The sequence below is a fragment of the Triturus cristatus genome, chromosome 4_1 (assembly GCF_964204655.1).
Source record: "Triturus cristatus chromosome 4_1, aTriCri1.1, whole genome shotgun sequence".
NCBI lineage: Eukaryota > Metazoa > Chordata > Amphibia > Caudata > Salamandridae > Triturus > Triturus cristatus.
Genome location: NC_140585.1, coordinates 754,982,890 through 755,008,135, shown reverse-complemented (window position 1 = coordinate 755,008,135; position 25,246 = coordinate 754,982,890). Strand labels below are relative to the sequence as shown.

General features: G+C 45.5%; 1 protein-coding gene across 1 annotated transcript in view; it reads right to left on the bottom strand.

Annotated features, from left to right (window-relative positions):
• Nucleotides 1–25,246, bottom strand: part of LOC146855485 (sodium-coupled monocarboxylate transporter 1-like) — a 425,617-nt gene that overhangs the window by 31,330 nt on the left and 369,041 nt on the right. The window contains exon 12 of the mRNA XM_085651146.1: nt 18,092–18,303. Within this exon, the coding sequence (XP_085507272.1) occupies nt 18,092–18,303 (212 nt within the window). The remainder of the gene's footprint in view (nt 1–18,091; nt 18,304–25,246) is intronic.

The window sequence follows — 25,246 nt, the reverse complement described above, 5'->3', positions numbered from 1 at the left end:
TCACCGCAGTCACAAGGCATTGCTGCTCTCCCCCTATTTTTAGTGCCTTTCAGAGCAGCATTCTGCAGAGGCTGACGTGCATGGAAGCGAGGCAGAGGAAACATTTGGATACTTTGCAGGGAGCTTCTAGCACGCCGCTAGGCCTCTTTTGCCCCTTTTTTAATCTTTTTTTGGTGGGTGGGATTTTTGGAGGAGAAGGTGGGAATGTGGTAGTTGGGCCATTTTTGAGGTTTTCTTATTTCTTTAGGGACAATTTCGTTTTGGGATTTTTACTTTGAACATGGGTTGGAGTTAGGAAGAGGAGTGGGCAAGTTGTGAGTTTACTAGTTTATTTATATTTGTTAGGGAAATACATTTTTTATAGTTGTACATATGATTGAAATCTTTTTTGGGGGGTTACGGTTTTACTTCGCACTGCTGCCTTTGCCAAAGGCCTGCAGCCAGTTTTTAAAATCTGTAGAGTGTAACAACCTGTCCTACTACTCTCTTCTCCTAGTCTCTGCAGTCTGCAAAATATATTAACCATTTTTCCATTGTATATAGATTATTGCAGTTCAACAATGAATCACCCACAGTTCGTCTCTTACCTGTTTAGGAGAAACAATCGCTGCATGGTTTCCCGTGGTGCCACGGTGGTGATAGTAGTAGCAACAAGCTAGCACACTAGTCGAACAGTCAAAGCACTAGATCCAGAAGCAAGGTCCCACTTTGGCCTAGCTGAACTAGGTAATGCCATTATTATATGCAAACTTTACAAAATAAATTAGACAGTCACCAGAAACTAGACTACTAGTACACAAGAAGAAGAGAGACAATAGAGAAAATATGATAAGCAATGCTAAATTAAAAAAATCAGAATGGTGAGCTAGTAAAAGGTTACAAAATGAAGTCGACTCGAGCTACGAAGTGGACAAGCGTAACCTTTGACGCAATACAGTGCCTGAAGGATGATGCTGGCAATTATGTTCCTCTGCAAAAATGTTAAATATTGATTACTGTGTATGGGTGGCCAATCTAAATATAATATTGTCAATATGTGCTATACGTAGAGCTGAAGAAGATCCTTGCCCTGCACTGAGTTGAAGTTGCTTTCACCACATCCATCCCACCAAGTGTGTGATTAATTAATGGTGTAAATTTAATTTAGTCACACCGCAATGAATCACACAGCCCAGGCAAAGAGGTTTGGGGGTTCGATGAATGTATGGGAAGGGGATTTGAGGGAAAGGTTTGACAAAGACAAACACTACACACAGACAACATTCATCTTGGCAGCTGACCATCATCAATCTGTTATGGGAGGAAAAGGAAATAGAGGAATGATGATGAGTAGTACAGGTAAAACAAATCAAATTGTCTGTCTGCCCCAAGAGAGACCCAAGTTGCATTATGTTCTGTGGTACCGAGGTTTGAAAGATAGCAAATAAAATTAAAATGTCTGTAGGAGTCAAGTAAACTTAAACAATATACACAGTTCTAATGATTAAAGAGAAAAAATGATACTGTATTGCCAAATTGGGAGTTGCATCTGCATTCCTCTTGGCCTGTTCGTCAATCTTGGGTGCCTGGCGGATTCTGTCTGGTAAAATGTAAACGTGGGTATGTTATATTATTTTCCCAGTATGGCTCAGGGTAAGAGGGCCTGTAGATAGAAAAACAAAAATGATATTGAGAATCAAGGAGAAAAAAGTTAAACTGCATAAGGTGTGCACCGAGAATCAGAGGCAGCAAGGCTAAATGTCTGTTTCCAATTCCCTTCAACCACAAGCCCTCAACCAACCACCACTTAGCTTTTAATTTGAGCCAGACAGCACTGAGCACACACACACCTAGCAACATAGGATTTTCCCAATCAAGTAAAATCAACGCACCACTGTCACTCACTCTCACTCGCACTACATAGAGTTGTGTAGGTCTGTTGTTTACCTTTAGGCCACTTCAAAGTCATCACAAAATCAGTCGGTTTTAGTGAATTTAAAAACTTCCATATACTTCTGTTGGTCGTTCTAAAAGTAGTCACGCCCACGCCCTGAGTCATTTCATCAACTCTGTTCCTCCTAAATCTGCCTCCAAGTATGGTGTCCAACCGTGTACCAACTGTGTCCCAAGTCCAGACTCAAAAGCAATAGAATGCCCTGTAGTACAATTTTGTAGTTGCACAACAAGAAGAGAAAGATTAAAACATTTTTGTGTAGACTAGAGTTGTGTTTGCGTTACCCAAAAGACTGGTCAGCTCTGACTCTTTGAGGAGTATAAAGCCGAAAACAATAAAATAAAGCAGCGTGGAATGTGGAGTGGACCCGGTGAAGGAATCTCACTATCTCTCAATGGGGAAGGAAGAAAATTACCTTCAGGGGAAAAATGATCAGTTGTCGGTAGGCCACCAACATTGTAAATCATCACCAACCGATTTTAAGCATAATAGTTACAAGTAAACAAACACCCAGAGTCACACACATGAATCATCTCTCAACATAAATCACAAGTTCACAACAAACAACAATCACTCGGCGTGCAATGCATGCCATTTACCTGTTCTTCCAGCATGCTCACTGTGATCTTTTCATGGTACATTTCAGAATGCAGATCCATTTGTACATGAAGCAGAGAATGGCCAGTGTAAATCAATTATATTGTCACATGTGGGGCAGTCCCTCTAAGGTAGGGCAGATAGTCATGGCCCAGGGTTGGAGGCAGGCACACATTTGTTTGTATTCTCCATCCAATGCTCTTGAGGGAAATGGGTATGGGGTGTCGAGACTTCTTCACTGCACACAGTTGGAACTCCAATCCAGCAATAAAATATGTGAAAGAGTTAGTCAGTGGGTATGAATTATTCGAACAGACACAAACAAATACAAGTAAATAATGAAGTTCCCTAGTAGCTATATCTTTTTTTGGGGGGGGGCGTCAAAGTAAGAAAGAAAGCAGATCAGCAATAGACTGAAAACTTTAAGAGAAGATTCTATGGTTGTTGGCCCAGGCAAGGTAGTCAGGGAAGTAGAGCTTGTCCTCAAAATCTGATGGTTCACACGCTACTTCCATGGCCCGAGTCTCCCTCATCTGCCCCCTGTGGCACTTCAGGTATGGAGAAGTCCAGTGGTATAAAGTGATGATTCATTTTGATCATGGTTAATCTATCCATGTTTTGGGGCAAGAGACTGGTCCTTCTCACTGAGACAATGGCACCAGCAGCACTGAAAACACGCTCAGCAGAGACACTGGCTACCTGTCAAACCAGATAGTTTATTGCCAGACTGCTGAGCACTGCCATTGACGCCTCTTCCCATACCAATACACCAATGGGTTTTGATCAAGGTAGACCTCTGTTGCATCATCCAGATAGGTCTGGACCATTTACTTAAGGGTCATTGCTGGTGCTCCACCTTGCTCAACCTCTTTTGCCTTCACCGCTGCACTAGACTTAAGCTCTGCCAGTAGAAACCACTCAGTTGCAGATTTTGGGGCTGATGCTGCTGGTCTTGTTGTTGATGGTGTTCTTGTTGTTGGTTTTGGCTGCTGTGAGCAAACATCACCGCACTCAGGCTCTGAACTTGAAGGGTGCCCCGCAGAACTTGTGCCCTGGAGGAGTGGGCCACTAATTCCCAGCCATTTTTTTTTTCTAGATCACTGCTTTGCTCAGTTATCCATGTTTTGTATTTTCTAAAATTTTAGTCTGAAAAAGGAATGAAAAAGGACAGTAATGGTTTGTACAGTGGATCAAGAATTGTGGCACTGATGTAATTTTTGGAGGACACTGTGTCTCTGTGCACCCTTGTATTAGAAGACAAGCGAAGGATTAAGCTCTCCATCAAGTCATAAACATCCTTGCTTTCCTCCACACCTGCGGACATTGCAGACATGTCTTCTTTGCTGACTTACCATGTGAACACCTCAAAAGGAAGTAGCATCTTTGTCAGGCATTTTGACTGGACACCATTGGTCCATCTCAATGATCATGCCTTACATATGCATCCCCTCATTTCATGACATATGCAGTGATAGGTCTGTACTGCTCATACAGGCGTTCAAGGATGTATTAAGTCAAGTTCCAATGTGTTGGCACCTCCTGTATCTGTGTTTTAACTGGCATTCTATTAACGCGCTGAATGACTCTCAGCTATTTCTGGGATTCAAATGAATTGCTGAAATGAGCGCAGATTCATCTGCAGGTGGACAGTGAGTTTCTTACTTGGTCTTCTTTTTTTAGAAAGTCCTATACAATGATGTTGACGCAGTGCGACAAACACAGGACCATAAAATAGCCAGCATTGGCCATGGCCTTAACTATATTACTGCCATTTATCGTGACAACAAATCCAATCTTAAGCCATCTTGGTCGCAGCCATTCGAGACCTTTTTTTAAAGGCTTCCAAAAGTTTGTAGCTGTGTGGGATTTCTCCATGGCAAACATGGCTACTGTTGCATCCTTCCGAGCAGCACTAAAAATCGCAGCAGTGTCAACACCTGCAGTTATTGTTTCTCTAGCCCTCACAAAAGAGATCCAGTGGGGTGTTGTTAGAAATGGGAGTTTCCAGTTGGCAAGGGTTTACACCTTTGTCCAAATAGGAACCCTTCTTCCTAGTCAGGATAAGGGACTTACACTCCTAAAATAACCCCTGCTCACCCCCTTGGTAGCTTGGCACGAGCACACAGGCTTATCTTAGAGGCAGTGTGTAAAGTATTTGCACATAACCAACAGTAATACAGTGTAAGCACTACAAAAGGACACCACACCAGTTTAGAAAAATATCCAATATTTGTATATACTTAAGACAAGACCAAAAATGATAAAAATCCACAGTACAGTACTTAAAATCATTAGTTATCTAAATAAACTTGAAAAACAGTTCCTTGATGTCGATAGCTCCGTCCCGGGCTATCACAGCGTCGTGAGCAAACAAATCCAAACAGTTCTGGCTGTCCGTTGCGTCGCGGGCCAGCTACCATGTTGGGAAGACCCGCAAACAGTACCTTTGAGCAATACCGGGTGTCTGCGACCTCTTGTTGAGCTTCCGAAAGTACAACATCCGCAGGTGTCATTTCCGGAGGTCGGTGCAGGAGTTTGTCGGAGACCTCGAAGTCACACGCATTGCAGATTGCACTCCTCTCTGTTGAAGTCAGGAGCGCTAGCGTCGGCAGGTGTCAGGTGCTGCGGTGCGAAGTGCAGCGGTGTGGCGTGTGGTGCCCGCAGGTCATGTGTGAGCAGCGGCTCGGTTGCGGCGTCAGATGGTGTCGTCGTCGAGATCAGGGTCGCGGTGAGAGGTGAATGCGGGGCTCGTCGCGGTGCCAGCAGGTCGCGGTTCAAGCAGCGGCAGCGTCATTGCTGAAGCGCTGTCGTCAGCTGATGAACTCGATTCGATGGCGCCGGCATCGGTAGGCCAAGGCTGTGGTGCGGGATGAGGGCATTGTGTCGTGTAACTGTACGAGTGCAACCCTCGAACCACGGTGCAAGCAGCGGCATAGATTTCGGCATGAGACGGAGTCTTCGGGGATGCCAAGGCATCGTCATGAAGCGAGGCGATGCAGACTGCGGTTCCCACAGGTCGTGGTGCGAGCAGTGGATCGGTGGCGGCGTTAGCAGGTGTCGTTGGTGAGACCATGGTCGTGGTGCAGCACTGCGGCAGTGCCCTCTGCGGTGCCTTCAGGACACGGAGTCGGCAGCGGCATCGTAGACGGCGTCAGGTTGCTTTTTCTTCTGTTGCAGCACAAAACACACTGTTTCCAGTGCTGGGAGCAGAAGTACTTGAAGTTTTTGCTGTTTCTGAGACTTCTTGAACAGGGGACAAGCTCTACCTCAAACCCTTGGAGAAACTCACAAAAGTAGATTGCAGAAACTTCAGTCCAGTCCTTTCACTGCCCAAGACTGAAGCAGCCACTGCAGGCCAACACAGCAAAGCACACAGCAATGTGGTAGTTCCTCCTTACAGCTTCTCCAGCTCTTCTTCTTGGCAGTCTTCTTGGTCCAAAAGAGTTCTAAAGTTCCGGGGTCAGGGCCCAAATATTTATATCCCAAAATCCTTTCATCTCTTAGGCAGAAACCAGTTCTGCCTTCTCTGGTGTGGCTTCCTGGCAGGAGGTGGAGACAGCATTGTCAGAGACAGTCAAGGCCCATTCAGGTGCAAGGAAATCTCCCCCCTACTCTAAATGCAGCCCAGGTCTATTGAGCCCTTTCCTGACCCACCTAGACTATCTGGAGCCACTCCTGCTCCCTAGCCCCTGTCATCCAAAACCCAGACAGCCAATCCACAGACCCAGCAGAGGCATACTGGATGGTTAGGCAAGAAAATACCTAATTTCTGAAAGTGGTATTTTCAAACCCAGAAAGTAAATATCACCTTCAATAAAGATGCATCTTTAGATTATGAGTTCAGGCATACTAAACTTCATTTCCCTACCTAGATACTAGGGCCAGTTATGTTTATAAGATGTTATAAACAAACTCGCCATTCTCTCCTAAGGGGAACAGGTATCCTAGCAATAGTGAAAAACGAAATTGGCAGTAATTCACTATCAGGACATGCCACACACACCAGGGCATGTCCTACCTTTCACATACACTGCACCTTGCCCACAGGGGTACCTTGGGCCTACCTTAGTGGTGACTGACATGTAAGAAAAATGAAGGTTAGGGCCTGGCAAGTGGGTGCACTTGCCAAGTCGACATGGCAGTACCAGACTGCACACAGGCTCTGCAATGGGAGGCCGGAGTTACATTTATGGGCTGTTTGGGTAGGTGGCACAATCCAGTGTTGCATCCCACCAACAGCATTTGATTTACAGGCCCTGGCACATGCAGTGCACTTTACTAGGGACTGGCACATAAATCAAACAGGCCAATCATGGAAACACCAATCCCCAACACATATTACCACAGGAGCACTTGCACTTTACCACTGATCAGCAGTGAGAAAATTGCACAGAAACACTAAGCCAGTACAAACAGAGTCAAAACTGGGAGGTCAGAAAGCAAAAAACCAGGGGAAACACACCAAAAGATGCCAAGTCTAACAGCTGTGATGCACATGTAATCAGTGGCTTGGCAACTGGTCCATATGTCTGTTGTCAGGTGGCTTCTGTGAACAGCACACTGCTGCAAAGCTTGTCCAAGCAATTTCAGCATGTCGTGATGTAGCGCTGGAACAGCAACTCTGGCAAAATAGAACCGGCTGGGAACCTTCAATTTCGGCAGATGGCTGCCACAAATTCAAGAAAACCCACCCCTTCCACAAAAGGAAAAGGGAGGAGGTCCAGCCCTAACATTTTAGACAGCTACGTGTTGTACAAATGTGCTTTTGGGTGGTTGCGTACTGCCCCTCCGGCCTGGAAAGAATAGTAGCTTGATTTTTTTTACCTGATGCTACTGATGCAGGTGACTTCTTGAGAACAGGTGGTGGCAAGCTCAATGCGCTTTTCAACTGTGCATTCATTGTCCTCTGTTGCCTCGGTGTCTCAACCTGAGTCTTGTGTCATTGTGATGTAGCTGATGTGGGCGACACTACTGCACTGCTGGGAAGAGGGCTGCTTTGTGTAACAAAGATGTCTTCCTCTTCTTCACCTTCCACTGTGAGGCGATCAGATTCAGATTCTCTGCTCAGCAGGCTTTCACCCCTTCACCAGCAACACTTTTTGGCTGCTAAGGTGCGCTCCCAACAGATCGTATGGTGCTTTCTCAAATGGGTTGTTTGACTCCCGGTACCATAGTTAGTACCAAGCTTAACCCGACTAACACTTCCTCCGCAAAGGGAGCATATGGCAATGTTCACCTCCTTCTGGCTAACCGAAAAGAAGTCCCAAACTCGTAAGCTCAACTTTCTGAAGCTGGTGCCACTGCCAATGTCAGATGAACTGGCGATAGGTGGTCGTTTTTCGTTTGACTCTGCAGTACTTACTTCTACTGAGGTGGTTGTTGATGTAGGTTGCTGCTGGGACTTTTCAAATATGGCAGCTGGTGGTGGTTGGATACGTGGGGTAAGGTCAGTCTCCACTGGGGCTATGCTAACATCCATGATGACTGGCTCGTCGTCATCCTCCATTGCTACATTTGCCTCCATATCTCTAAGGCTTTCTGGAACTGTCCTTTCCCTAGCCTTGTCTCGTGGCATGTCTCACTCTCAGACTGACCCGGGAGTTAAGTGGTGTCTAGAATCGTAAGAAGGGGGGCTTAAAGAAGATGATGCACCACTAACCCTCCTTTTTCTAGCCGGAGATCTGGTAGGCAATGGATCTTCTGAAAGAACAGCTACCTCTACTTCCTCAGCATGATGCTCAATCTCTTGAACTACTCCTACTTCAAGAGGAACTACTATTGGTGGTTGCGGTTGTTGTTGTCCACTTCTCTGTGTTTCCTACAGCGATTGGGTACTACTTTGCAATAGAGCTCATTCAATTTCAACATCACTGCTTGTTGGCATTGTTGGGATTAAACTGGCTGCCTCTGTGACAGACATGTGCTTGGGCCTAAATTGGTCTGGGTCCACTGATGTGGGGGTGCTGCTTCCAGCTTGGTGCCCAGAGGCCGGTGCGGAAGATCTGGGTTGAAATACCAGTGGTGGTGGTAACCTCCTTCTTCTTCTCACTGGCCACTTTCTTGGCAGCACCTTTCTTTGGGGCCATCTTTAAGCTGTCAGTTAGCAGTGGCACTTAGCAGCACAAGATGTCTGTGATGTGTGGTTCACACATCACATCGTGCATTAGCCTTCTTTCTGGCAGTACTGTGGGTGTTGTTGTCTGTTGTGCACCTAAAAAAAAGAAGCAAGAAGGACGTCAGTGAAATGTGCCATTGTTGCAGTTCAATTAGTAGTAAAAACAAACACAATATTGTTTATTGTGGTCAGTGGTTACTCTTATGATAAATAATTAACAATACATCTATTCTATTTGTAAAACGGAAAACCACGCCAACATAAACTTTCATGGTGACTGATTGTACAATCAGGAAGTATAAGAGAGAGCAAAAACAACAACAACATACTGTTTGCTTTATGTGCATCACGTGACGTCACTCATGTGTGATGTGGCACTCAGGGAGGTGCAGCTGACAAATGACAATGGAAGGAATAATCCCTAGAAAATACATGCTGTTGTGCATCTATAGCAGACATGGGATTTAAATAAAATTTACCAATTATTAACAAACATGGAAAAAAATTCAATTAAGTTATCCTAAAAAGAATGCTATCTCATTGCTCAAGCATCCATGCAGCCTATGGCAACACACTGGAATGACACACAAAATGGCTGCCAGCCAATGCCACATTGTCATCAACAAGAGACAACACTGAGCAGGAAGACATTGGAAACAAAGAGAAGACGTACATGCCTATGGGGAAAGCATACTGGCTGCCTACACAAAATGGCCACAGACCACATGGTCAGAACACATGCAGGCCTATGGGGATAGTACACTGTCTGGCTAGTAGTAACACTAATTGGCTGCCAGTCACATGGGCACAACAAGAGGCAGGATGAGGAGGCCTTGAAAACAAAGAACACATGCAGGCCCAGGGACACTGACTGTATTAAAAAAAAAACCTGGCCACATGGCATGTGAAACAAAGGCAAATAGTGGCTTATGGCAAACACATGGCATGGCCAGACAAAGGTGGTGTGGTAAAACAGAGAAAACAGCATTAGTGCAACAATGCCAAAAACAAAAATTAACAGGGCTAAAAGTGTTTACAACAACACAATCCTGCAAAGGCATTACCTCAACTATACACTGTCTGGATAAAAAAACAGAAAAAAACAGGAAAAAACACAAGCTTTTTCATCCAACAAACAATACAGAAACTGTTGTTTCATGCACCTATGACTAGTACTTGGCCTTCTGGAAGGTCCATTGGCAGACTAGGCCACATAGTGAATTAAATAAAAAGAATATTGCAGATGTATTAGAGAACATGGAGAAAATGTAATAAACTGTGCAATATTTTTCCTGTACAAAATAAGAAAAAATACATGCATAACAACAACCAGCAAGCAGACATGACCATAAACAAAGAACAAATGCAAGGCTTTGGCAAAATGCTCACTGACTGCCTACGCAAAATGGCCCCCAGCCACATGGTCACAACAAAAAGCAGGAGGTCTGTAAAACAAAGAGCACATGCAGTCCACTGACTATCCAAAATGACCTCAGGGCAGTTGCCACATGGCATGGAGAACAAAGGCAAATTGTAGCCTATGGCAAACACACACACTGGCCAGACAAAGGAGGCATGTTAAAACAGAGAACACAGCATTATATCAGAAATGACACACATCCCGCAAAGGCATTACCCCACCTAGTTCTATACATGTGAAATACCCCTAAAATAAACACATTGTGTATTTCAATCCAAATCCATCCATGGCCTAAATGCTATTTCTAATTCAACAGACAACACAGAAGCAATTGTTACATGCACCCATGACTAGAATGGGGCCGACTGCCTAGAATGCCAATTGGTAGACTAGGCCACATAGTGAATTAAATCAATATTGCAAAGTATTTAAAAAAATGGATAAAATGTAGTAAACTGTGAAACATTTTTAGTTTACAAAAGAATAACAATGTAGTCAAAGAAATCACTGGGCCCCTACTGAAACAACAGGCCACCCACCACAATACATTTTTAAAAATCCATTAAAAGTACAAATACATCCAGGTGCATGGCCCCAATAAAACAAACAACACCAGTTTTTCAACTTACTTGTGAAATCTCAAATACAAAGTCCTTAAATCCAATGGGATATGCAGCAGACACAAAGAGTGATCCTTCCAGCTCCAAATCCACATGCAGAGTGCCCAGGAGATGGACAAAGTACTGGTAGGAGCCTGCTGGACAGGAACAGGATTGTTGGAGACTCTGGAGCACTTCCTTCCAGCTGGAATTTTTTTTTTTTAAAAGGACTCATCGCACAAAAAAAACCAATGCTAAAAGTCCATTTCTGGAGGTTTTTAACTCCAAATCGTAATTTCGGGAAGATTTTGAGGCTTCCTGAGAAGAGAAGCTTCTGCAGATTGCAGCCGCTGTAGATTCTGGGCGTTCGGGGTCGCCTATGGCAGAAAGCATCTGCTGGAATTTGCTGGCACGTCCGAATGACATGTTGGTGACCGCAAAATCACGGGGGAGCATGCGGCCGGCTAGCAAATCTCATGGCATCTGCGAATAGCCCTGAAAATGTTGTGGCCGATCACGCACACCCGGTAAGTCACCCCCACACATGTGAAAGGAAATTCTGAGCACTCTAACCAAAAACAACCTCTGTTCCGTTGTGGAGTGCAGATTTTAAAAGTAACTCTGCATTTTCTGAGGAACGTGGAGTTGCCAAATTCCAGCGGAGTTTTACACGAGGCTTAGCCAATAGGCTTGCCTGAATGGGTGGAAATGACTCCCCTGAAACTCACAAAAATGCAGGCTAGAGGTCGTGAGCATCCTTTTTTTTTTTTTTTTCAACAGACTTTTATTGAACTTCACAGAGTAACACAATCGAACCTTCTGCCCGCTACCGGGCTACCCAGATGAACCAGGATGTAGGAAAGCGACCAGCCCGCCATTCGGAGCACAACAGCATATCTCTCTTCACATAAGGCGTCTGTTCAATAATGCAGTCCGTCCACAAGAGTGGTCCATTATCATAATGCAGTTCAAACAAAAGGCCCCCCACCCCTCCCCCCAGCAAATCTCCCCCAACAACATCCCCCACCCCAGCCACCCCCCAAGCATGTCGCCAGTATCTAATGTAGCCAAGTGAACCCTGAAGCCTCCCGCGCCGCCTGACGGATTCCCCTCCCACAGGGCACAGCGAGTATAACAAGAGGCCAGGGGGAAGCTGGTTATCCCGGGTCCAGAGTGCTCCCCTCGCCCTGTATTCCCATGATCATGGTGAGCATCTTTTTTATCATTACAATGTTAACTCCTGCTAGTGTCAAATCCTGCTTGCCAGATCTGCTGGAGTTTTACACAGAATACTTGGAGTGCACTTCAAAGGGCGAGAACAGGATGCAAGACAATTTTTGTGTATCTACTGTCTGGTTGTTGAATTACCTGCTTCAAACTGGAGTTTAGAGTTAGATGCTGGAGGACACTAGGATTGCCATAGTGCACCCTCCACACACATCCCCAGCCCTCAGAGCCCAAGGTTTGTGTCATCTCGAAAATGTACAAATTGGGTAGGGTTGGACCCTGGAACTATGCACGATTTGGTAAGGCATGCCCATGAGTCATTCCCACCAATTAACTCAGCCAGGCATAAATGTAACATTACTGCTGTCTGTAACCTGAGAAGAGCCTGAAATGGCTGGATCTGCTCTCTCTTGTACCCAGGACAAAGAAGTGGACTCCAGCGGTCATAAAGCTGGCCTAATCTGAAAGCTAAAGGGACACAATAAGCTTTAAGAGGCCTTTCCCTGCAACTGCCCAGTTGCAACTGGACTGGACCCTGCTGGTTGCCCTCTTCAGAACACCCCTTAAAATCTGGAAGACAGAAAAAAGACTGCACTTGCTGTTGAACCTGGACCTGATCCCAACTTGTGGCCAGTCCAGAAGGTTCCAAGGGCTAGATGGTTAACCTCCTGTTCAGCTCAAGAAACACAAAAGCTGCAATAAGCCAAAATGTCTACTGAGCACATCTGATCAGTTTCAACTTAATTTGCCCTGAACCCTGCGTGTGGCTTCTGTGAGACTGGGTCCTAAACTCCAAGTGGTGCCCAAAGGTCCTGGAACCTTGGCTGGGGTTAGAGTGTACTCTCCCCCTCTTAAAATGGCAAAACTGGAAACCTAGAACCTTCTTCTGACCTTTCTTCAAAAGAACTGGAGGCTACTGGTGGACTGTTGGTAAGGCACAACCACCGATGTTGAACTGCCAGCCGGACTCAACTTTCTGGCTTTCTCCACTGTAAGGATCCTGACTTCCAGAACAGTTTTCAAGTCTAAAGAAAGAGAATTTCACCAGAACCAATGGTGAGCGGCACTCAGTTGATTACATCACTTTCTGGGGCTCGGATTGGGCCTTTGCCTGTTTTCCTGTCATCTACATCAAAAGCTTTGAGCTCCCTGCTGGAACCGAGGCTCCCACTAAGGTCATGCGCTTCGACCAGACACAGTTGATGAGCCCCTCTTTGGATTAAGCTAGCACTATGATATGCCGACAATCTTGTCGACCACGATTTTTTTTTTACTAGGATTTATTTCAAGACTGAGCTGAGGTTTAAATTATTGAGACCTAATTGAAGCTGGAATAGTGTCAACATTACTTCAGCAGGACTGCCGTCAACTTCAACTAGTAAGTCACTTTCTCACAGTGCCATTTTATTTATTCCAATTTACTCTATTTTTTAATTCATTCAGGGATTTTTTACTGTTTTGTATTTCAACAGTAGAACTATTTTGATACTGCATAAATACTTTAAACTTTCCTGCTAAGTTAAGCCTGTCTATTCTGTGACATAGCTACCAGGGGCATAATCTCAGCAATATTTAGTGACTTTGAGTGTTCAATCTGACAAGGGTTGTCATTGTTCCTTGAGGTGGGTAGCCACCCATCCCAAATAATAAACCTATGTCTTACAATAACATAATAGTGTTGGACTAGTAATTCTGCAAACATGTACACCAATCAATTTAGTCAACAAGATACTTCTAGAGACACCTACTTGCTGATGCATTTAATTGGTTAGGTTATGCATAACTAATTAAGGAAACAATTTGTCATTTTATATAACACACCAATACAATGTTTGTTAGCTAATGAATGGTATACACAGGACATCAGCAGGCAACATTGAAAAGTTACAAAATTAAAGAACTTCTTGAGCATTGCTTCCTCGAAAGTTTTGGGGTGATCCGTCAAGTAGGCCGAGAAAAAGAGGAGAGGGTTCTGAAACACAATTTCCAAAGGCAATTTCCATTGTAATAATTTAACAGATTTACAACCCAAATGGCTGAACGTAACTATGCCATATTTGTCAGAAAGCTTGATCTTTACCCAGAAAGTGTGCATTTTGAGATTGGGTGTAAATCTGTTCAGTACTTTCTGAGAAATTAAAGTTCAAAATGTATGCACATCTATACATTTTGGATTGTGAGACTCGCACAGCAACGCAACTTTAAATATTGGAGCAATCTGATTGGCTGAGAGGGCCGCTTTTCCTGTCAGCTGGCACGCTCCCATGGGAGCAGGAAGCTATCACAAGTCCCGCATGAGCTCGCACTCTGACTGGTTGTGGCATCATGAGGAGAAATGTTGCAGCTGTCATTTCAGGACATGGGAACTTGGTTCCAGTGTCCTGAACACTAAAGAAATAGGGTATATATGAGCAGAATAAGCATTCCCGGACCCCCTTGACCTTGTTGCGGGATCCTGGGGACGGCACCCTGGGGTCAAATTTTAAAAATTATATTTTATGTTGCCGTGATCCGATTGAACTGGTGGTTGGCACTGCGGCTAGCCTACACCGTGTTCGTCCAAAGGATGTGAGCAGCAGAGGTTGTCAGCCCATGGGGGTTGGGTGCATGGCCAAGCTACAAGCAAGGCCCTACTGCCAACTCCATGCTGTTAGCCCCCTTCCTGATCCTTATTAGGCCATGGGGACCCAATCCCCCAGGCCCAAAAGCAAGAAAAAGGGGAGGAGGACTGCACAGCCCCCTCCTGGGCCATATTAGGCCCAAGAGACCCCCCCTGGGGCCAAATACCATAGTTAAGGGGAGTGGGCATCTGGCCCCCCTCCCCAACCTTTCTTGGGCCTGAGGGACCCCATCCCCCGGGATTACAAGTGGGTGCCCATGTACCCACCTGAGGAACCCACAAACCTAAAGGTGTGCGCTGCGGGGGAAGCCTCAGGACCCCTGCGGCCCATTGTTCTTGCCTGCAGGGTGCTGCACTCTTTGCATGTCCCCTCTGGGTGGAGCAATGTCTATTTCCCTGCCTGCAACAGTAAAGTCAGGGAAACAGAAATCGTCTCCCTCTGACATGCATTCCTGCCCGCGCTGCTGCAGGCAGGGAAGGCATGTTTGCTCCCATCTGGCAGGAGATTTTAAAATGCTCCCGCCAGACAGGAGGCAACACATTTCCCTGCCAGCATCAGTGCAGACAGGGAAACGACTTTGTCCCGAGGGTGGGCCCTTCGGGACAGAGAACTTGAGCAGGTCTGGAAGAGGCAGTCCACAAAGATTTTCAAGGCTCCCGGATGGGGGCCTAATGGCTCCTCTCCCCTTTTTTGCAGTTTTTGTCCTGGGGGATGGGGTCCCCGGGCCCAATTAAGGCTAGAGGATAGAGAATGCATGGCCACTCTTTACTTTGATAAGAAATCGGCCCCATTGGATGTGATCCTCAGGCCAACAAAGGCTTGAGGGGGGGGTGAGTGAGGCCCTCGCACCTTTTTTCTACATTTCACCCCTAGGAATGGGGTCCCCTGTGCCACCTTCAGCCAGGAGGGAGGGCTGTGACTTCTCCCCTTAGTGAATATACAAGACGCTGATAGATAGTGGCCCGGATGCCTAAAATGGGCTTGGGGAGGGAGACCCTACTGATACCCCCCCTCTCCCAAACGTTTTTTTAAATGGAGGATCGCCATTTAATTGTGGTTGGTTTGCCGTAATCCTGTTGGAGCCCACAGACCTCTGTGTCCCTCCCACAGGCCCTAGAGGGGGCAGGGTATCCCTACCCTGCCCCCTTAGACTGTGTTTTAAAATGCACTGCAGGACAGGGGACTAAACTCCTGAGTTATGTAATGGCTGCTATCAATCTTTTTAACATGTTGCTGCCAGCCAGTCAGAGAGCTTGCTCCCATGAGAGTATAACTCCCACGGAAGTGAATTGGTCCAAGGGAAACAAAGCCCCCTGGGCCAATCAGAAGGCTCTATTTTTTAAAACTGGGTTCAAGGGACTCTTGTGAGAGGTTCTCGATCCCAACCGTCCAGTTATGCAAATATTTGTCAATCTTAATTTCCCAAAAACCACTGAACAAATTTACACCAAATCATAATGAGCGCACTTTCCAAAAAAGTCTATGGAAAATGCATAGGGATGTTGCATTTTGGGACCCCTCTTTTTTCTTGGTCCTGCTTGATGAATCACCCCATGACCTTCCCAGAAGGAGTTGAGGTGGATTAATTTTTAATTTTGGAAAGTTTTTTTAAGATTTGCCAAAAGCACCAAAGTTATTAGCAAACCAAAAAGCTCTCTGTCTATGGAAAGGTAAAGACCTAACTATAACTACCCAGTGGCCACCGACACTGGGTAGTTGTAGTTAGGATTGTGTTTCCATGGGAAATGTCTTTTTGTGATGCAAATAACTTTGGGGTAATTTGATAAATCTGCAAGAAACTTTAACAAAAAGCATTACTTTTTGTCTAGCTTGTGGATGTAAAGTTTCGGGGTGATTCGTCAAGCAGGATGCAAGAAAAAGAGAGGCCCCAAAACACATTTTCCTTGTTCATTTTTCTCCATGAACTTTAGACACAGCTACAGCCCAAACCGCTGAACGGATATATACCAAATTTGGTAGAGAGCTAGATATTGGTCCAGAAAGAGTGCTTTTGTATTTTGATGTTAAGCTGTTCTAAACTTTGTATTTGATATCACACTGCGGAGTATCTGTTGACTCGACAGATCGCAAGCTGAGATTAGTTTGGCTGACACCACATCACCCATAATGTCGTGGCAGCCATCTTAAGACACTGGACTCAGTCTCAAGACCAAAGACAAAAGAAAAAAGAAGACAGAGGCAAGGGATAGATACCTAGGCCTCCTAGCCAAGCGTATGGGCTCCCAGAAGGGGCGGCGGGTGCGCTTGCTTCTTTAAAACTTCTTGGGGTGGGCCAGGGCCCGGAAGAGGTGGTGCATGTTGTTTTATGAGGGGAGGGGGTGTGTTGCCCCTCTCTACGGGCCTCTGAGAGGCCGCTGGAGAACCATCTCCTGGGGTTGAGGTGGAAAAACAAAGGAGCGGTCGTGTGACACCTTCCTGGAGCCTAAAAATGCCTCATCTCCCATCCCATGGGGCCGAAATATATTAAAAAAGGTGAGCGGATGAGTGGCAAATGGGTACCATACCCAGGGGCCCAATGTTATCAAAAAATGCCCCGTGCCCCATTCCCAGTGCTATCACACTTATTAAAAGGGAGGATAGCCTTTAGGCCCCCCTCCATGAGTCTTTATAGTCCTCCATGAGTCTTAATAGTCCTCGGGATCCCCATATCTCAGGGCCAACTTAGTGACTGTGTACCAGAGTACCACCCCTGGGACACAGTAGTTTCCTTGCCCACTCTGCTACGAGCAGGTAAACATATGTTTGCTCCCGTCTGGTGGAAGTATTTTTAAATCTTCCGCCAGACTGGACCACGGAAACGCCCTCAATATCGGGATCAACAAATCTCTGATCCGCCAGCTCCATAACATACAGAACACAGCAGCCAGACTCATCTTTGGCATTCCTCGACACAAACACATCACACAACACCTGCGAGACCTCCACTGGCTCCCCATTGAGAAGAGAGTAACCTTTCAGATACTCACCCATGCCTACAAATGCCTCCACAACACCGGACCCCAATATCTCAACAAAAGACTCTCCTTCCACGCACCCAAGAGAATCCTCCAATCCGCCGACCTCGCTGAAACCCAGCTCATCCACAGAGCCAAAACGAGTGGAAGAGCCTTCTCCTACATCGTGGCAAAGACCTGGAACTAGCTCCCGATCAACATCAGATGCGCCCCAACTCTGCACATCTTCAGGATGAACCTCAAGACCTGGCTCTTCGACTGACCGGAGCTGCTCTCCCCCTTCCCCCTCAGCGGTTTGAGACCCTTACGGGTGAGCTTCACAACTCCCTGATTGATTGACTGCTTGCATCTTTCCTACCCAATTAAATTTGCATCTTAAGAACTCTGCTCAGCTTCACATCTTTTCACACTCATGAAGCTGAGATCTAATTGATTTGGAATGACAATAATATTGCTGTTTACTGCAGGAATGTGTCAGTAAGCACCATGGCAATATTAAATTATTATTGTGATTAACAACAGCACCTCTGACAAGTAACATTGTAATCACATTTAAAAAACTCTATAATAATTCTGAGACGTTAAGCATAAAGACATCACTCACCGTTCAATGATTTCCGGTTCTGGCATTTTTATTGAGAATGGGATGTCTGTGGTGGAAGTCCAGTTGCTCTCCAAATTCATGCTACTTATGTTGCAACCTTCGATTGACAGGTTTAAAGGAACATTACTCCCTGAAAGTGGAGGGTAAATATAGGATCCAATCATAACCCAAAATGTCACAGTTAATCCAATTATAAGTCCTGATATTGCACCCTGCAAAGGTAGACATATGATAAAAAATATGTTTTAAAAACACAAAAAGACGAACATTAATTATTACAAATAATTATGTCTCAACATACTATATAAAATTAGTTCTAAATAGTATTAAATGGGCTGAGTCCTGGTCAGTTCAAAATAGAACACATTAAACACTTGGGCCCATATTTATAATTTTTTCACACAGAAAGGGAAAGGGCAGGAATGTGCTGTATTTAACATTATACAGCACATTCATGTCCTTCTTAGCAATGCTGCACTTTGGCTGCCCAGCGCCAATGCGGGCACCCTTGTGTCAAGGTGGAAAGGTGCTTGCATCATAGGCAGGATTGTTTTTGTGCAGGAAGGAACACCTTACTGCACAAAAACAATCCTGAGAAGCATTTTCCTATTTCTATGTGTTCTGCAGAATGCAGCACACGTAGAAAGAGGAAATAAAAGGTGAGAAATAAAGATACTTCTCCTTGTACACCTCACCTGGGGAGGTGTAGCATTTTCACACATTCCCAGGTCTACCGCTAATGGTAAATCTGAGAATACCCCCAAATCCATGGGTGGATGCATGGAACGCCCATACTTCACCCATGTAATGCCTCCATGGGGCACATAATGCAAAACTGAAAAAGCATACTCTTCAATCTGAACTTGAAGGCTGTCCTTGTACACCCAGGGGCATATTTACAAGCCCCTTGCGCCACCCGTACATCACTTTGCCCATGTTAAAAATGACGCGAAAGTGGTGCAAGGCGCTTGTAAATAAGCCCCCCCCACCCAGTACCTTCATTCCAATGCTATTCGAGGCGATGCCTAGAGCCTTAGAGTCAAGAGGCCCTAACTTGCATCGCATGCAAAGTATCCTCTCTTGCATCAACTCCTGAAATTGTTTATATTTTGGCCTTCCTATGACACTGCTTGCTCGTCCTCCTAGCATTCAAAATGCAGCGGTTCAGGTCATTTTCCACCTTCTCCGTAGGCCACATCTTGCCTTCTTGCATTGGCTTCACATGCCACTTCGTATTTAATTTAAGGCCCTGTACTTGGTCCACCGAACTTTCCACAACACAGGCCCTCCGTCTCTTACTCCCTAAAGCCTTCTCGGTGACTCTCTCTGTTTCCCAGAGCACATGATACTGCATAGGCACCTGGTCCGTTTCTTTCATGGTGACCATAAATCGAAGGGCCTGCCCCTGCATTGATGCTCCATTGACATCCATTTTGCGTTTCGAAAGCCATTGAAAGCAGCTCTCTGGGTGTAAACTCTCATCCACAACTGGCTATTACCTTTCACTACAGCGCCAGAATACCTCATTGGGTGGCAGCGCTCTCTCCAAATTTGATTTAATATAACATGGTGCTCCGGCCCATTTTAGTATCTGGCAATTATCTACTAGAACCCACTCTGGTCGGATGGAACTTTTTACTTGCCCAATAGCGTGGAGGGAATAAACACAATTATCAAAATTACTGTCCACAATTTGCCATAATCAAGGACGCGAGACTTAATCTCTTGGCTCTCTGGCTTTTATTATCAGCATAAAGATTTGAAGATACAGAGTCCTCAATATGAGGCACAACAAGTACATAGGCACTAACACAAATGCTACTCTACGAAGAATCCGCATGCGGCTAAAAATAACTAAAAGCACAATCTCTAAAAGCATGAGGTAGAAAACTACCAAGCCAATGTCGATATTAGGGACACTGGACCATACCATCTCTGTCCCTACTCTGTACTAGATGACATCCCTACTTAGCAATCCCTTGAGACCCTCAGTCGAAAGGTGTCAGAGTGAAACTTCCTAAGAAGTCTTCACTTAGAGGGCTTGGTCTAAGTTGCCCCCTCTATCTCTTCGCCTAGCCTTTCTCTGCTCTGGGCTGCTCTGATCTGCCTCCACCCTCGGGGCGCTTTCCCTAATACAGAACCCCAAATCTCAGAATACGCCCTTTGCACCTCCTCTTCTGCGGAGTCGTCTTTCAGTAATTTTCCACAGAGCGCTGTCCAGTTCCATCGTCCATCGCTTGGCCTTGAGTCCCAGACACCATCCGCACTAGGAGTTACGATTGGCACATTCCAATGCACTCCCATGTCTGGCTTTTACTACATAAGTCAATTCATGAACAAAGAGCTTCTCTACTAACGAGCAACTGTCCTTGCACCTGGGGTGAGATCATGCAAGACAGACATACTTCACATCTTTTAACTTGCAATTTACTCCAGCCTAAAACCTCTACTGGAATAAATCCTTTTGGCCTATTGCCCTTGGCTAACATAAGAAAATACCAGGCCTTTCGCCTCAACGATATATGCGAATTCTGGCCACTACTACGGTTACACAAGCATGTCTAAATCACAGTATTGACATTTACGTCTTTCTTTCATGTGTGGTCAAACTAAACAGTCTACAGACACGTTTTCTAAGTTACACATTTTTAACATCACATTGCGTTCAAGTAAGCTAAACTCTATGCAGTTCTCTAATACGTTCACAATATGCTTGTACATAGCTAACACTTCTATTGAAATCGATATAGGTTATACAATTCTTAATACATTGCACACAAAATACCTGAGCACACATTGATTATATGCGGGTGCCGACTAACAGTGAAAATAACGCACCCCTACGATTTTCAAACTTTTAAGCGCTACATCAGTTCCCCCCTTTGATGACATCTGTCATCACACCATTACAATCTTCTTCTTTAGAACTGATTTAAACTGTACTGGTCATAACTGTACCATGTCGGACTCCCTCCATTCTCTTAAGACTCTCATATTGCTGCTCCTGAAACTTCGCCATCCTTTTCTCGTTTGCCCTAAGAGCTCTTTCAACCTTGCCTCCTTGATACCACTTCCACGCTTTCACGCATCCCCACAAACAAATCACACAAACTACAGCAATGATAATGGGCTTCAACACTGATCCAAGAAATCCTCTTCCCAAATTCGCAAACCACGTTCCCACTCTTCCAAATCATTGTCCAATCTTTTCCCACACATTCTCCTCCGTCAAGTCCATAATCTCCTTGTGAATAGTTGTGATGTTATCTATGTACTTCCCTATCTCCTTCGTGTTGTCTGGAATATATGTGCAGCATTCTTGAACCTTCAATAATTTGCAGACTCCGCCTTCCTTGGCTAATAACACGTCTAACGCAAGGCGATTCTGCATAACCATATTTCGTATCGACAACATCTCTCCAGCCACCAACAACAAGGACCTCGCCGTGTTCATAGACAACTCATCAACTACAGTCGCCAACCTCCTGATCTTCACGTCATTCAACAACACACCCATACTAGGTATCATTGCTCCGTATATATCCCCAATCACTGCACCGGCGTCTGCAGCCCTACGTCTTCTAGAATGTTGCTTCGTCTCTAACAATTCCAAGTCCTCTGTGTGATAAATCTTCGGGAATATGATAGCCAAATAGCATATGCCATACCAATTTGCGGGTAACCTGACATAAGCATTCTTTCCACATACATAATACACTGTCGGAATCACTTCTACTGGACCTTGCATAAAACCCTTAACAGAAGCGTCCAGAGTGAAGGTCTGAGAACAAGTGCTATGTCCTACTGCAACCTTCTCCGTGGCCGATTGAGGCCGCCCAATACACAAATTCCCTCTCTGCACTTCATCTAACGCTATTGGTCCATAACTTCCCTTGGACCTGTGAGCCCTCTCCTCCTCAGTCCAATCTACTGGACTATCTCCGGTGTCTCGTGTCTGGGTCAACTTTCTATATCTGTCTTCTACTTGATCTATGAATTTCTTCTCCGTCTCAGACAACGCACATGTCAGGTTATGCCTGTGAGCATGCGCAGTATCCAACTTCACAGTCGGTCTAAAATACTTCAGGAGTCTGTCCTCTTTCTTATAATAATCGTATTTATTCAAATGCTTGATTGCTGGAACTTCAGGAAGTACTGTGTCAAAATTTGAAAAGAAATACTCGAACTGTCTCCTATCATAAAATAGACTGAGCAATAAACTACAAGAAATCCCATATGTCAATGGGAGATGATGCTACTTGATACCTTCATCCACTGAAGCAGGCAACTGCATACACACATAACAATCCTTCACATCCATCGCATCAACATATTCATACAATAACTTTGCATACGCATTAAGCTTAAAATCACCCTTCGACAAATCCATGTGGAGTCTGCGATCCTCACTTAACTTTGATGTTCCCTGTTCCCGGATACTGACATCTCTCTGTCCTGGGGTAATAGGTGTGGGTGCTCCCTGAACCTTCCCTTCTTGCCTGTGAGCCACCATATATGAACTGATCACTACTGCAAATAAAGTGACTATCACAACCCCTATCAGTGTACCTATTATCAATTTAGCTCTATGATGTGTGTTTGCAGGATCTGCCATCTTCGGAATATACTCAATGTCCAATACAGTTTCTGAAATGGTAAGTCTCTTTCTCATTAATGTCTCTTTCGTGAACTTAGGCAAACCCTCCCTAACTTTTCTTCGTTCTATAACGGAAAAATCCCTAAATTTGTTCTTCTTCCGCTCGGATCTAGGTTATCTTCTTCCCTGCTTGCAACCCTCTCAAATCAGTCCAACATAACCGCTGGTCCCAAAAGTTCCAGGACTCCCTGCAATATTTCGAGCTTAAGGATGATCAGTTCTTGTGGATCTGGCACAGTAGTGAACGTCGGGAACTCCAAATTGTCCAAGATCATACCTCGAATGACACTCAGAAAAGGTGGACTCGGAATATGAATTGTTAGAATTCCTTCGATCTCCAATCCCGGAACTTTCAGCAACACTTCCCCCCTCTGGAGCGGGACACTGTTGACCAATGTCATCGACCTCAATCTTCCCGTGCTCGGTAACCCTGGCATCAGTCACTTGAATGCCCACTCTGGTGAAGCGTACTTCCGACTTGGCACCCTTGTTCTCTTTGATCTTCTCACACCTTGAGGATACTCCTCGTCGCCTGATTCTTCTTCTGGCTCCTCCGAAACTGGTGCAAGATCTGTGTCCGGTACCAACCTCAGGTTTACCCGTTTCTGTCTTGCGGGCCAAACCCTTTCTGCTTCTGTGGCACCTCCGGTCTTCCCTTCGATACCCTGTGCACTGACCTCCTCTTCTTCGGCAGAACTCGATTCCGTACTACCCACTGCACCTCTTGCTCCTTTGCCCGTTTCTGGGTCAGTACTTCTTTCACGTCCTTCCTCAGCTCGGTTCAGTGCACCATCAGCCGCTTCAGCAACCCTTACAGCTTGACTGGCCCTCTCTGGAGGTTCTGTCGGCTCAGCTGGATTTTCGTTCTCGAGAGGGGCTGTATCTTCTAAGGGTGCTGGAACTCTACGGGTATGGGAAGCATGCACCCAGTTCGGTAAACCTCCACACTTAACTGCTGTGTTCGTGATGAGGATCACTTGAAATGGGCCTCGCCACCTAGCATCCAAGCAACTCTTCCTCACGTGCTTGCGGACTAGGACCCAATCTCCTGGGCACAAGTCGTGGCACAGGTCACTCGCAGCTGGAACCGTTGCTGTCTGCACCTGCTGGGACACAGAACGGACCACGTCAGCAAGGCCTTTACAATAGTCCAGGACCATATCATCAGTGATATTTATCAGAGCAGTAGCAGGTATTGCAGGCAAACGCATCGCTCTTCCCATGAGGATTTCATGGGGTGACAACCCAGTCCTTCTATCAGGCACACTTCGGAGGCTCATAAGGACCAAAGGTAATGCGTCAGGCCATTTCAGAGACGTAGACGAGCATACTTTCGCCATCCGAGCCTTCAGAGTTCCATTCACCTGCTCCACTATCCCTGAAGCTTCTGGTCTATAGCTACAATGTAGTCTCTGATCTATATTCAGGGCAGCACAAAGCAACTTCATAACTTCGCTATGGAAATGAGTTCCTCTGTCCGATTCAAAGGACGTCGGGAACCCGTACCTTGGAATGAGTTCTCTCAATAATAGTTTTGCTACCGTGAGTGTGTCACATCTGCGTGTAGGGTATGCCTCCACCCACCTGGAAAAGACACATACTATCACTAATATGTACCTCAACCCATTACACTTCGACATTTCAACAAAATCCAGCTGCATCCTATTGAAAGGTCCACCTGACCTCCCTATGTGGCTCAACGTCACAGCTGTCCTCTTTCCTACATTCATCTGTTGACAAGTGACACACCTCTGGCACACGGTTTCAGCCACTGCCAGAAACTTCGGGTTGTACCAAGTCTAATGAAACACTCTCATCATTGCATCTCTCCCAAGATGCACAGCACCATGTATCAGCCTCGCCATGGGGTTCAACAAACTTTCCGGCAACACTGCTCGTCCATCATTCGAAACCCATATATCCACATCTCCTTTCTCACACCCCGCTCGTATCCAACTGTCTCGCTCCTGATCCGAGACTCCTTCCTGAAGCTGTTTCAATTCTTCCCATGAGTCTGCCATTGCTAACATCTGACCATACACCAAATTCTCCTCAGTTTCTTCAATGTGAGTCTCCGAAAAATTGCATCCCTGCTCTGCACAAAACCGAGCTACTTCATCAGCATAATTGTTACCCAATGAAACAAAATCATTTCCCTTCGTATGAGCAGCACATTTAACAACGGCAATTTCATCAGGGCTTTGCAATGCCTCAAGCAATTTTCGTACATAGTCACCATTTCTTATAGGAGAACCTGAAGACGTCATAAACCCTCTCTGGGACCATAGCTGTCCGAAGTCATGAACCACACCAAACCCATACTGTCTGTCCGTGTAAATCGTTACACGGATCCTGTCGGCTGCCAAACAGGCACGAGTCAAAGCAATGAGCTCAGCCACCTGCGCGGAGTGTACTCCTTCTAAACAAGCGGCTTCAACCACCCCCGTGATGGTGCATACAGCAAACGCTGCTCTCAATCGACCGACACTGTCTCTTAA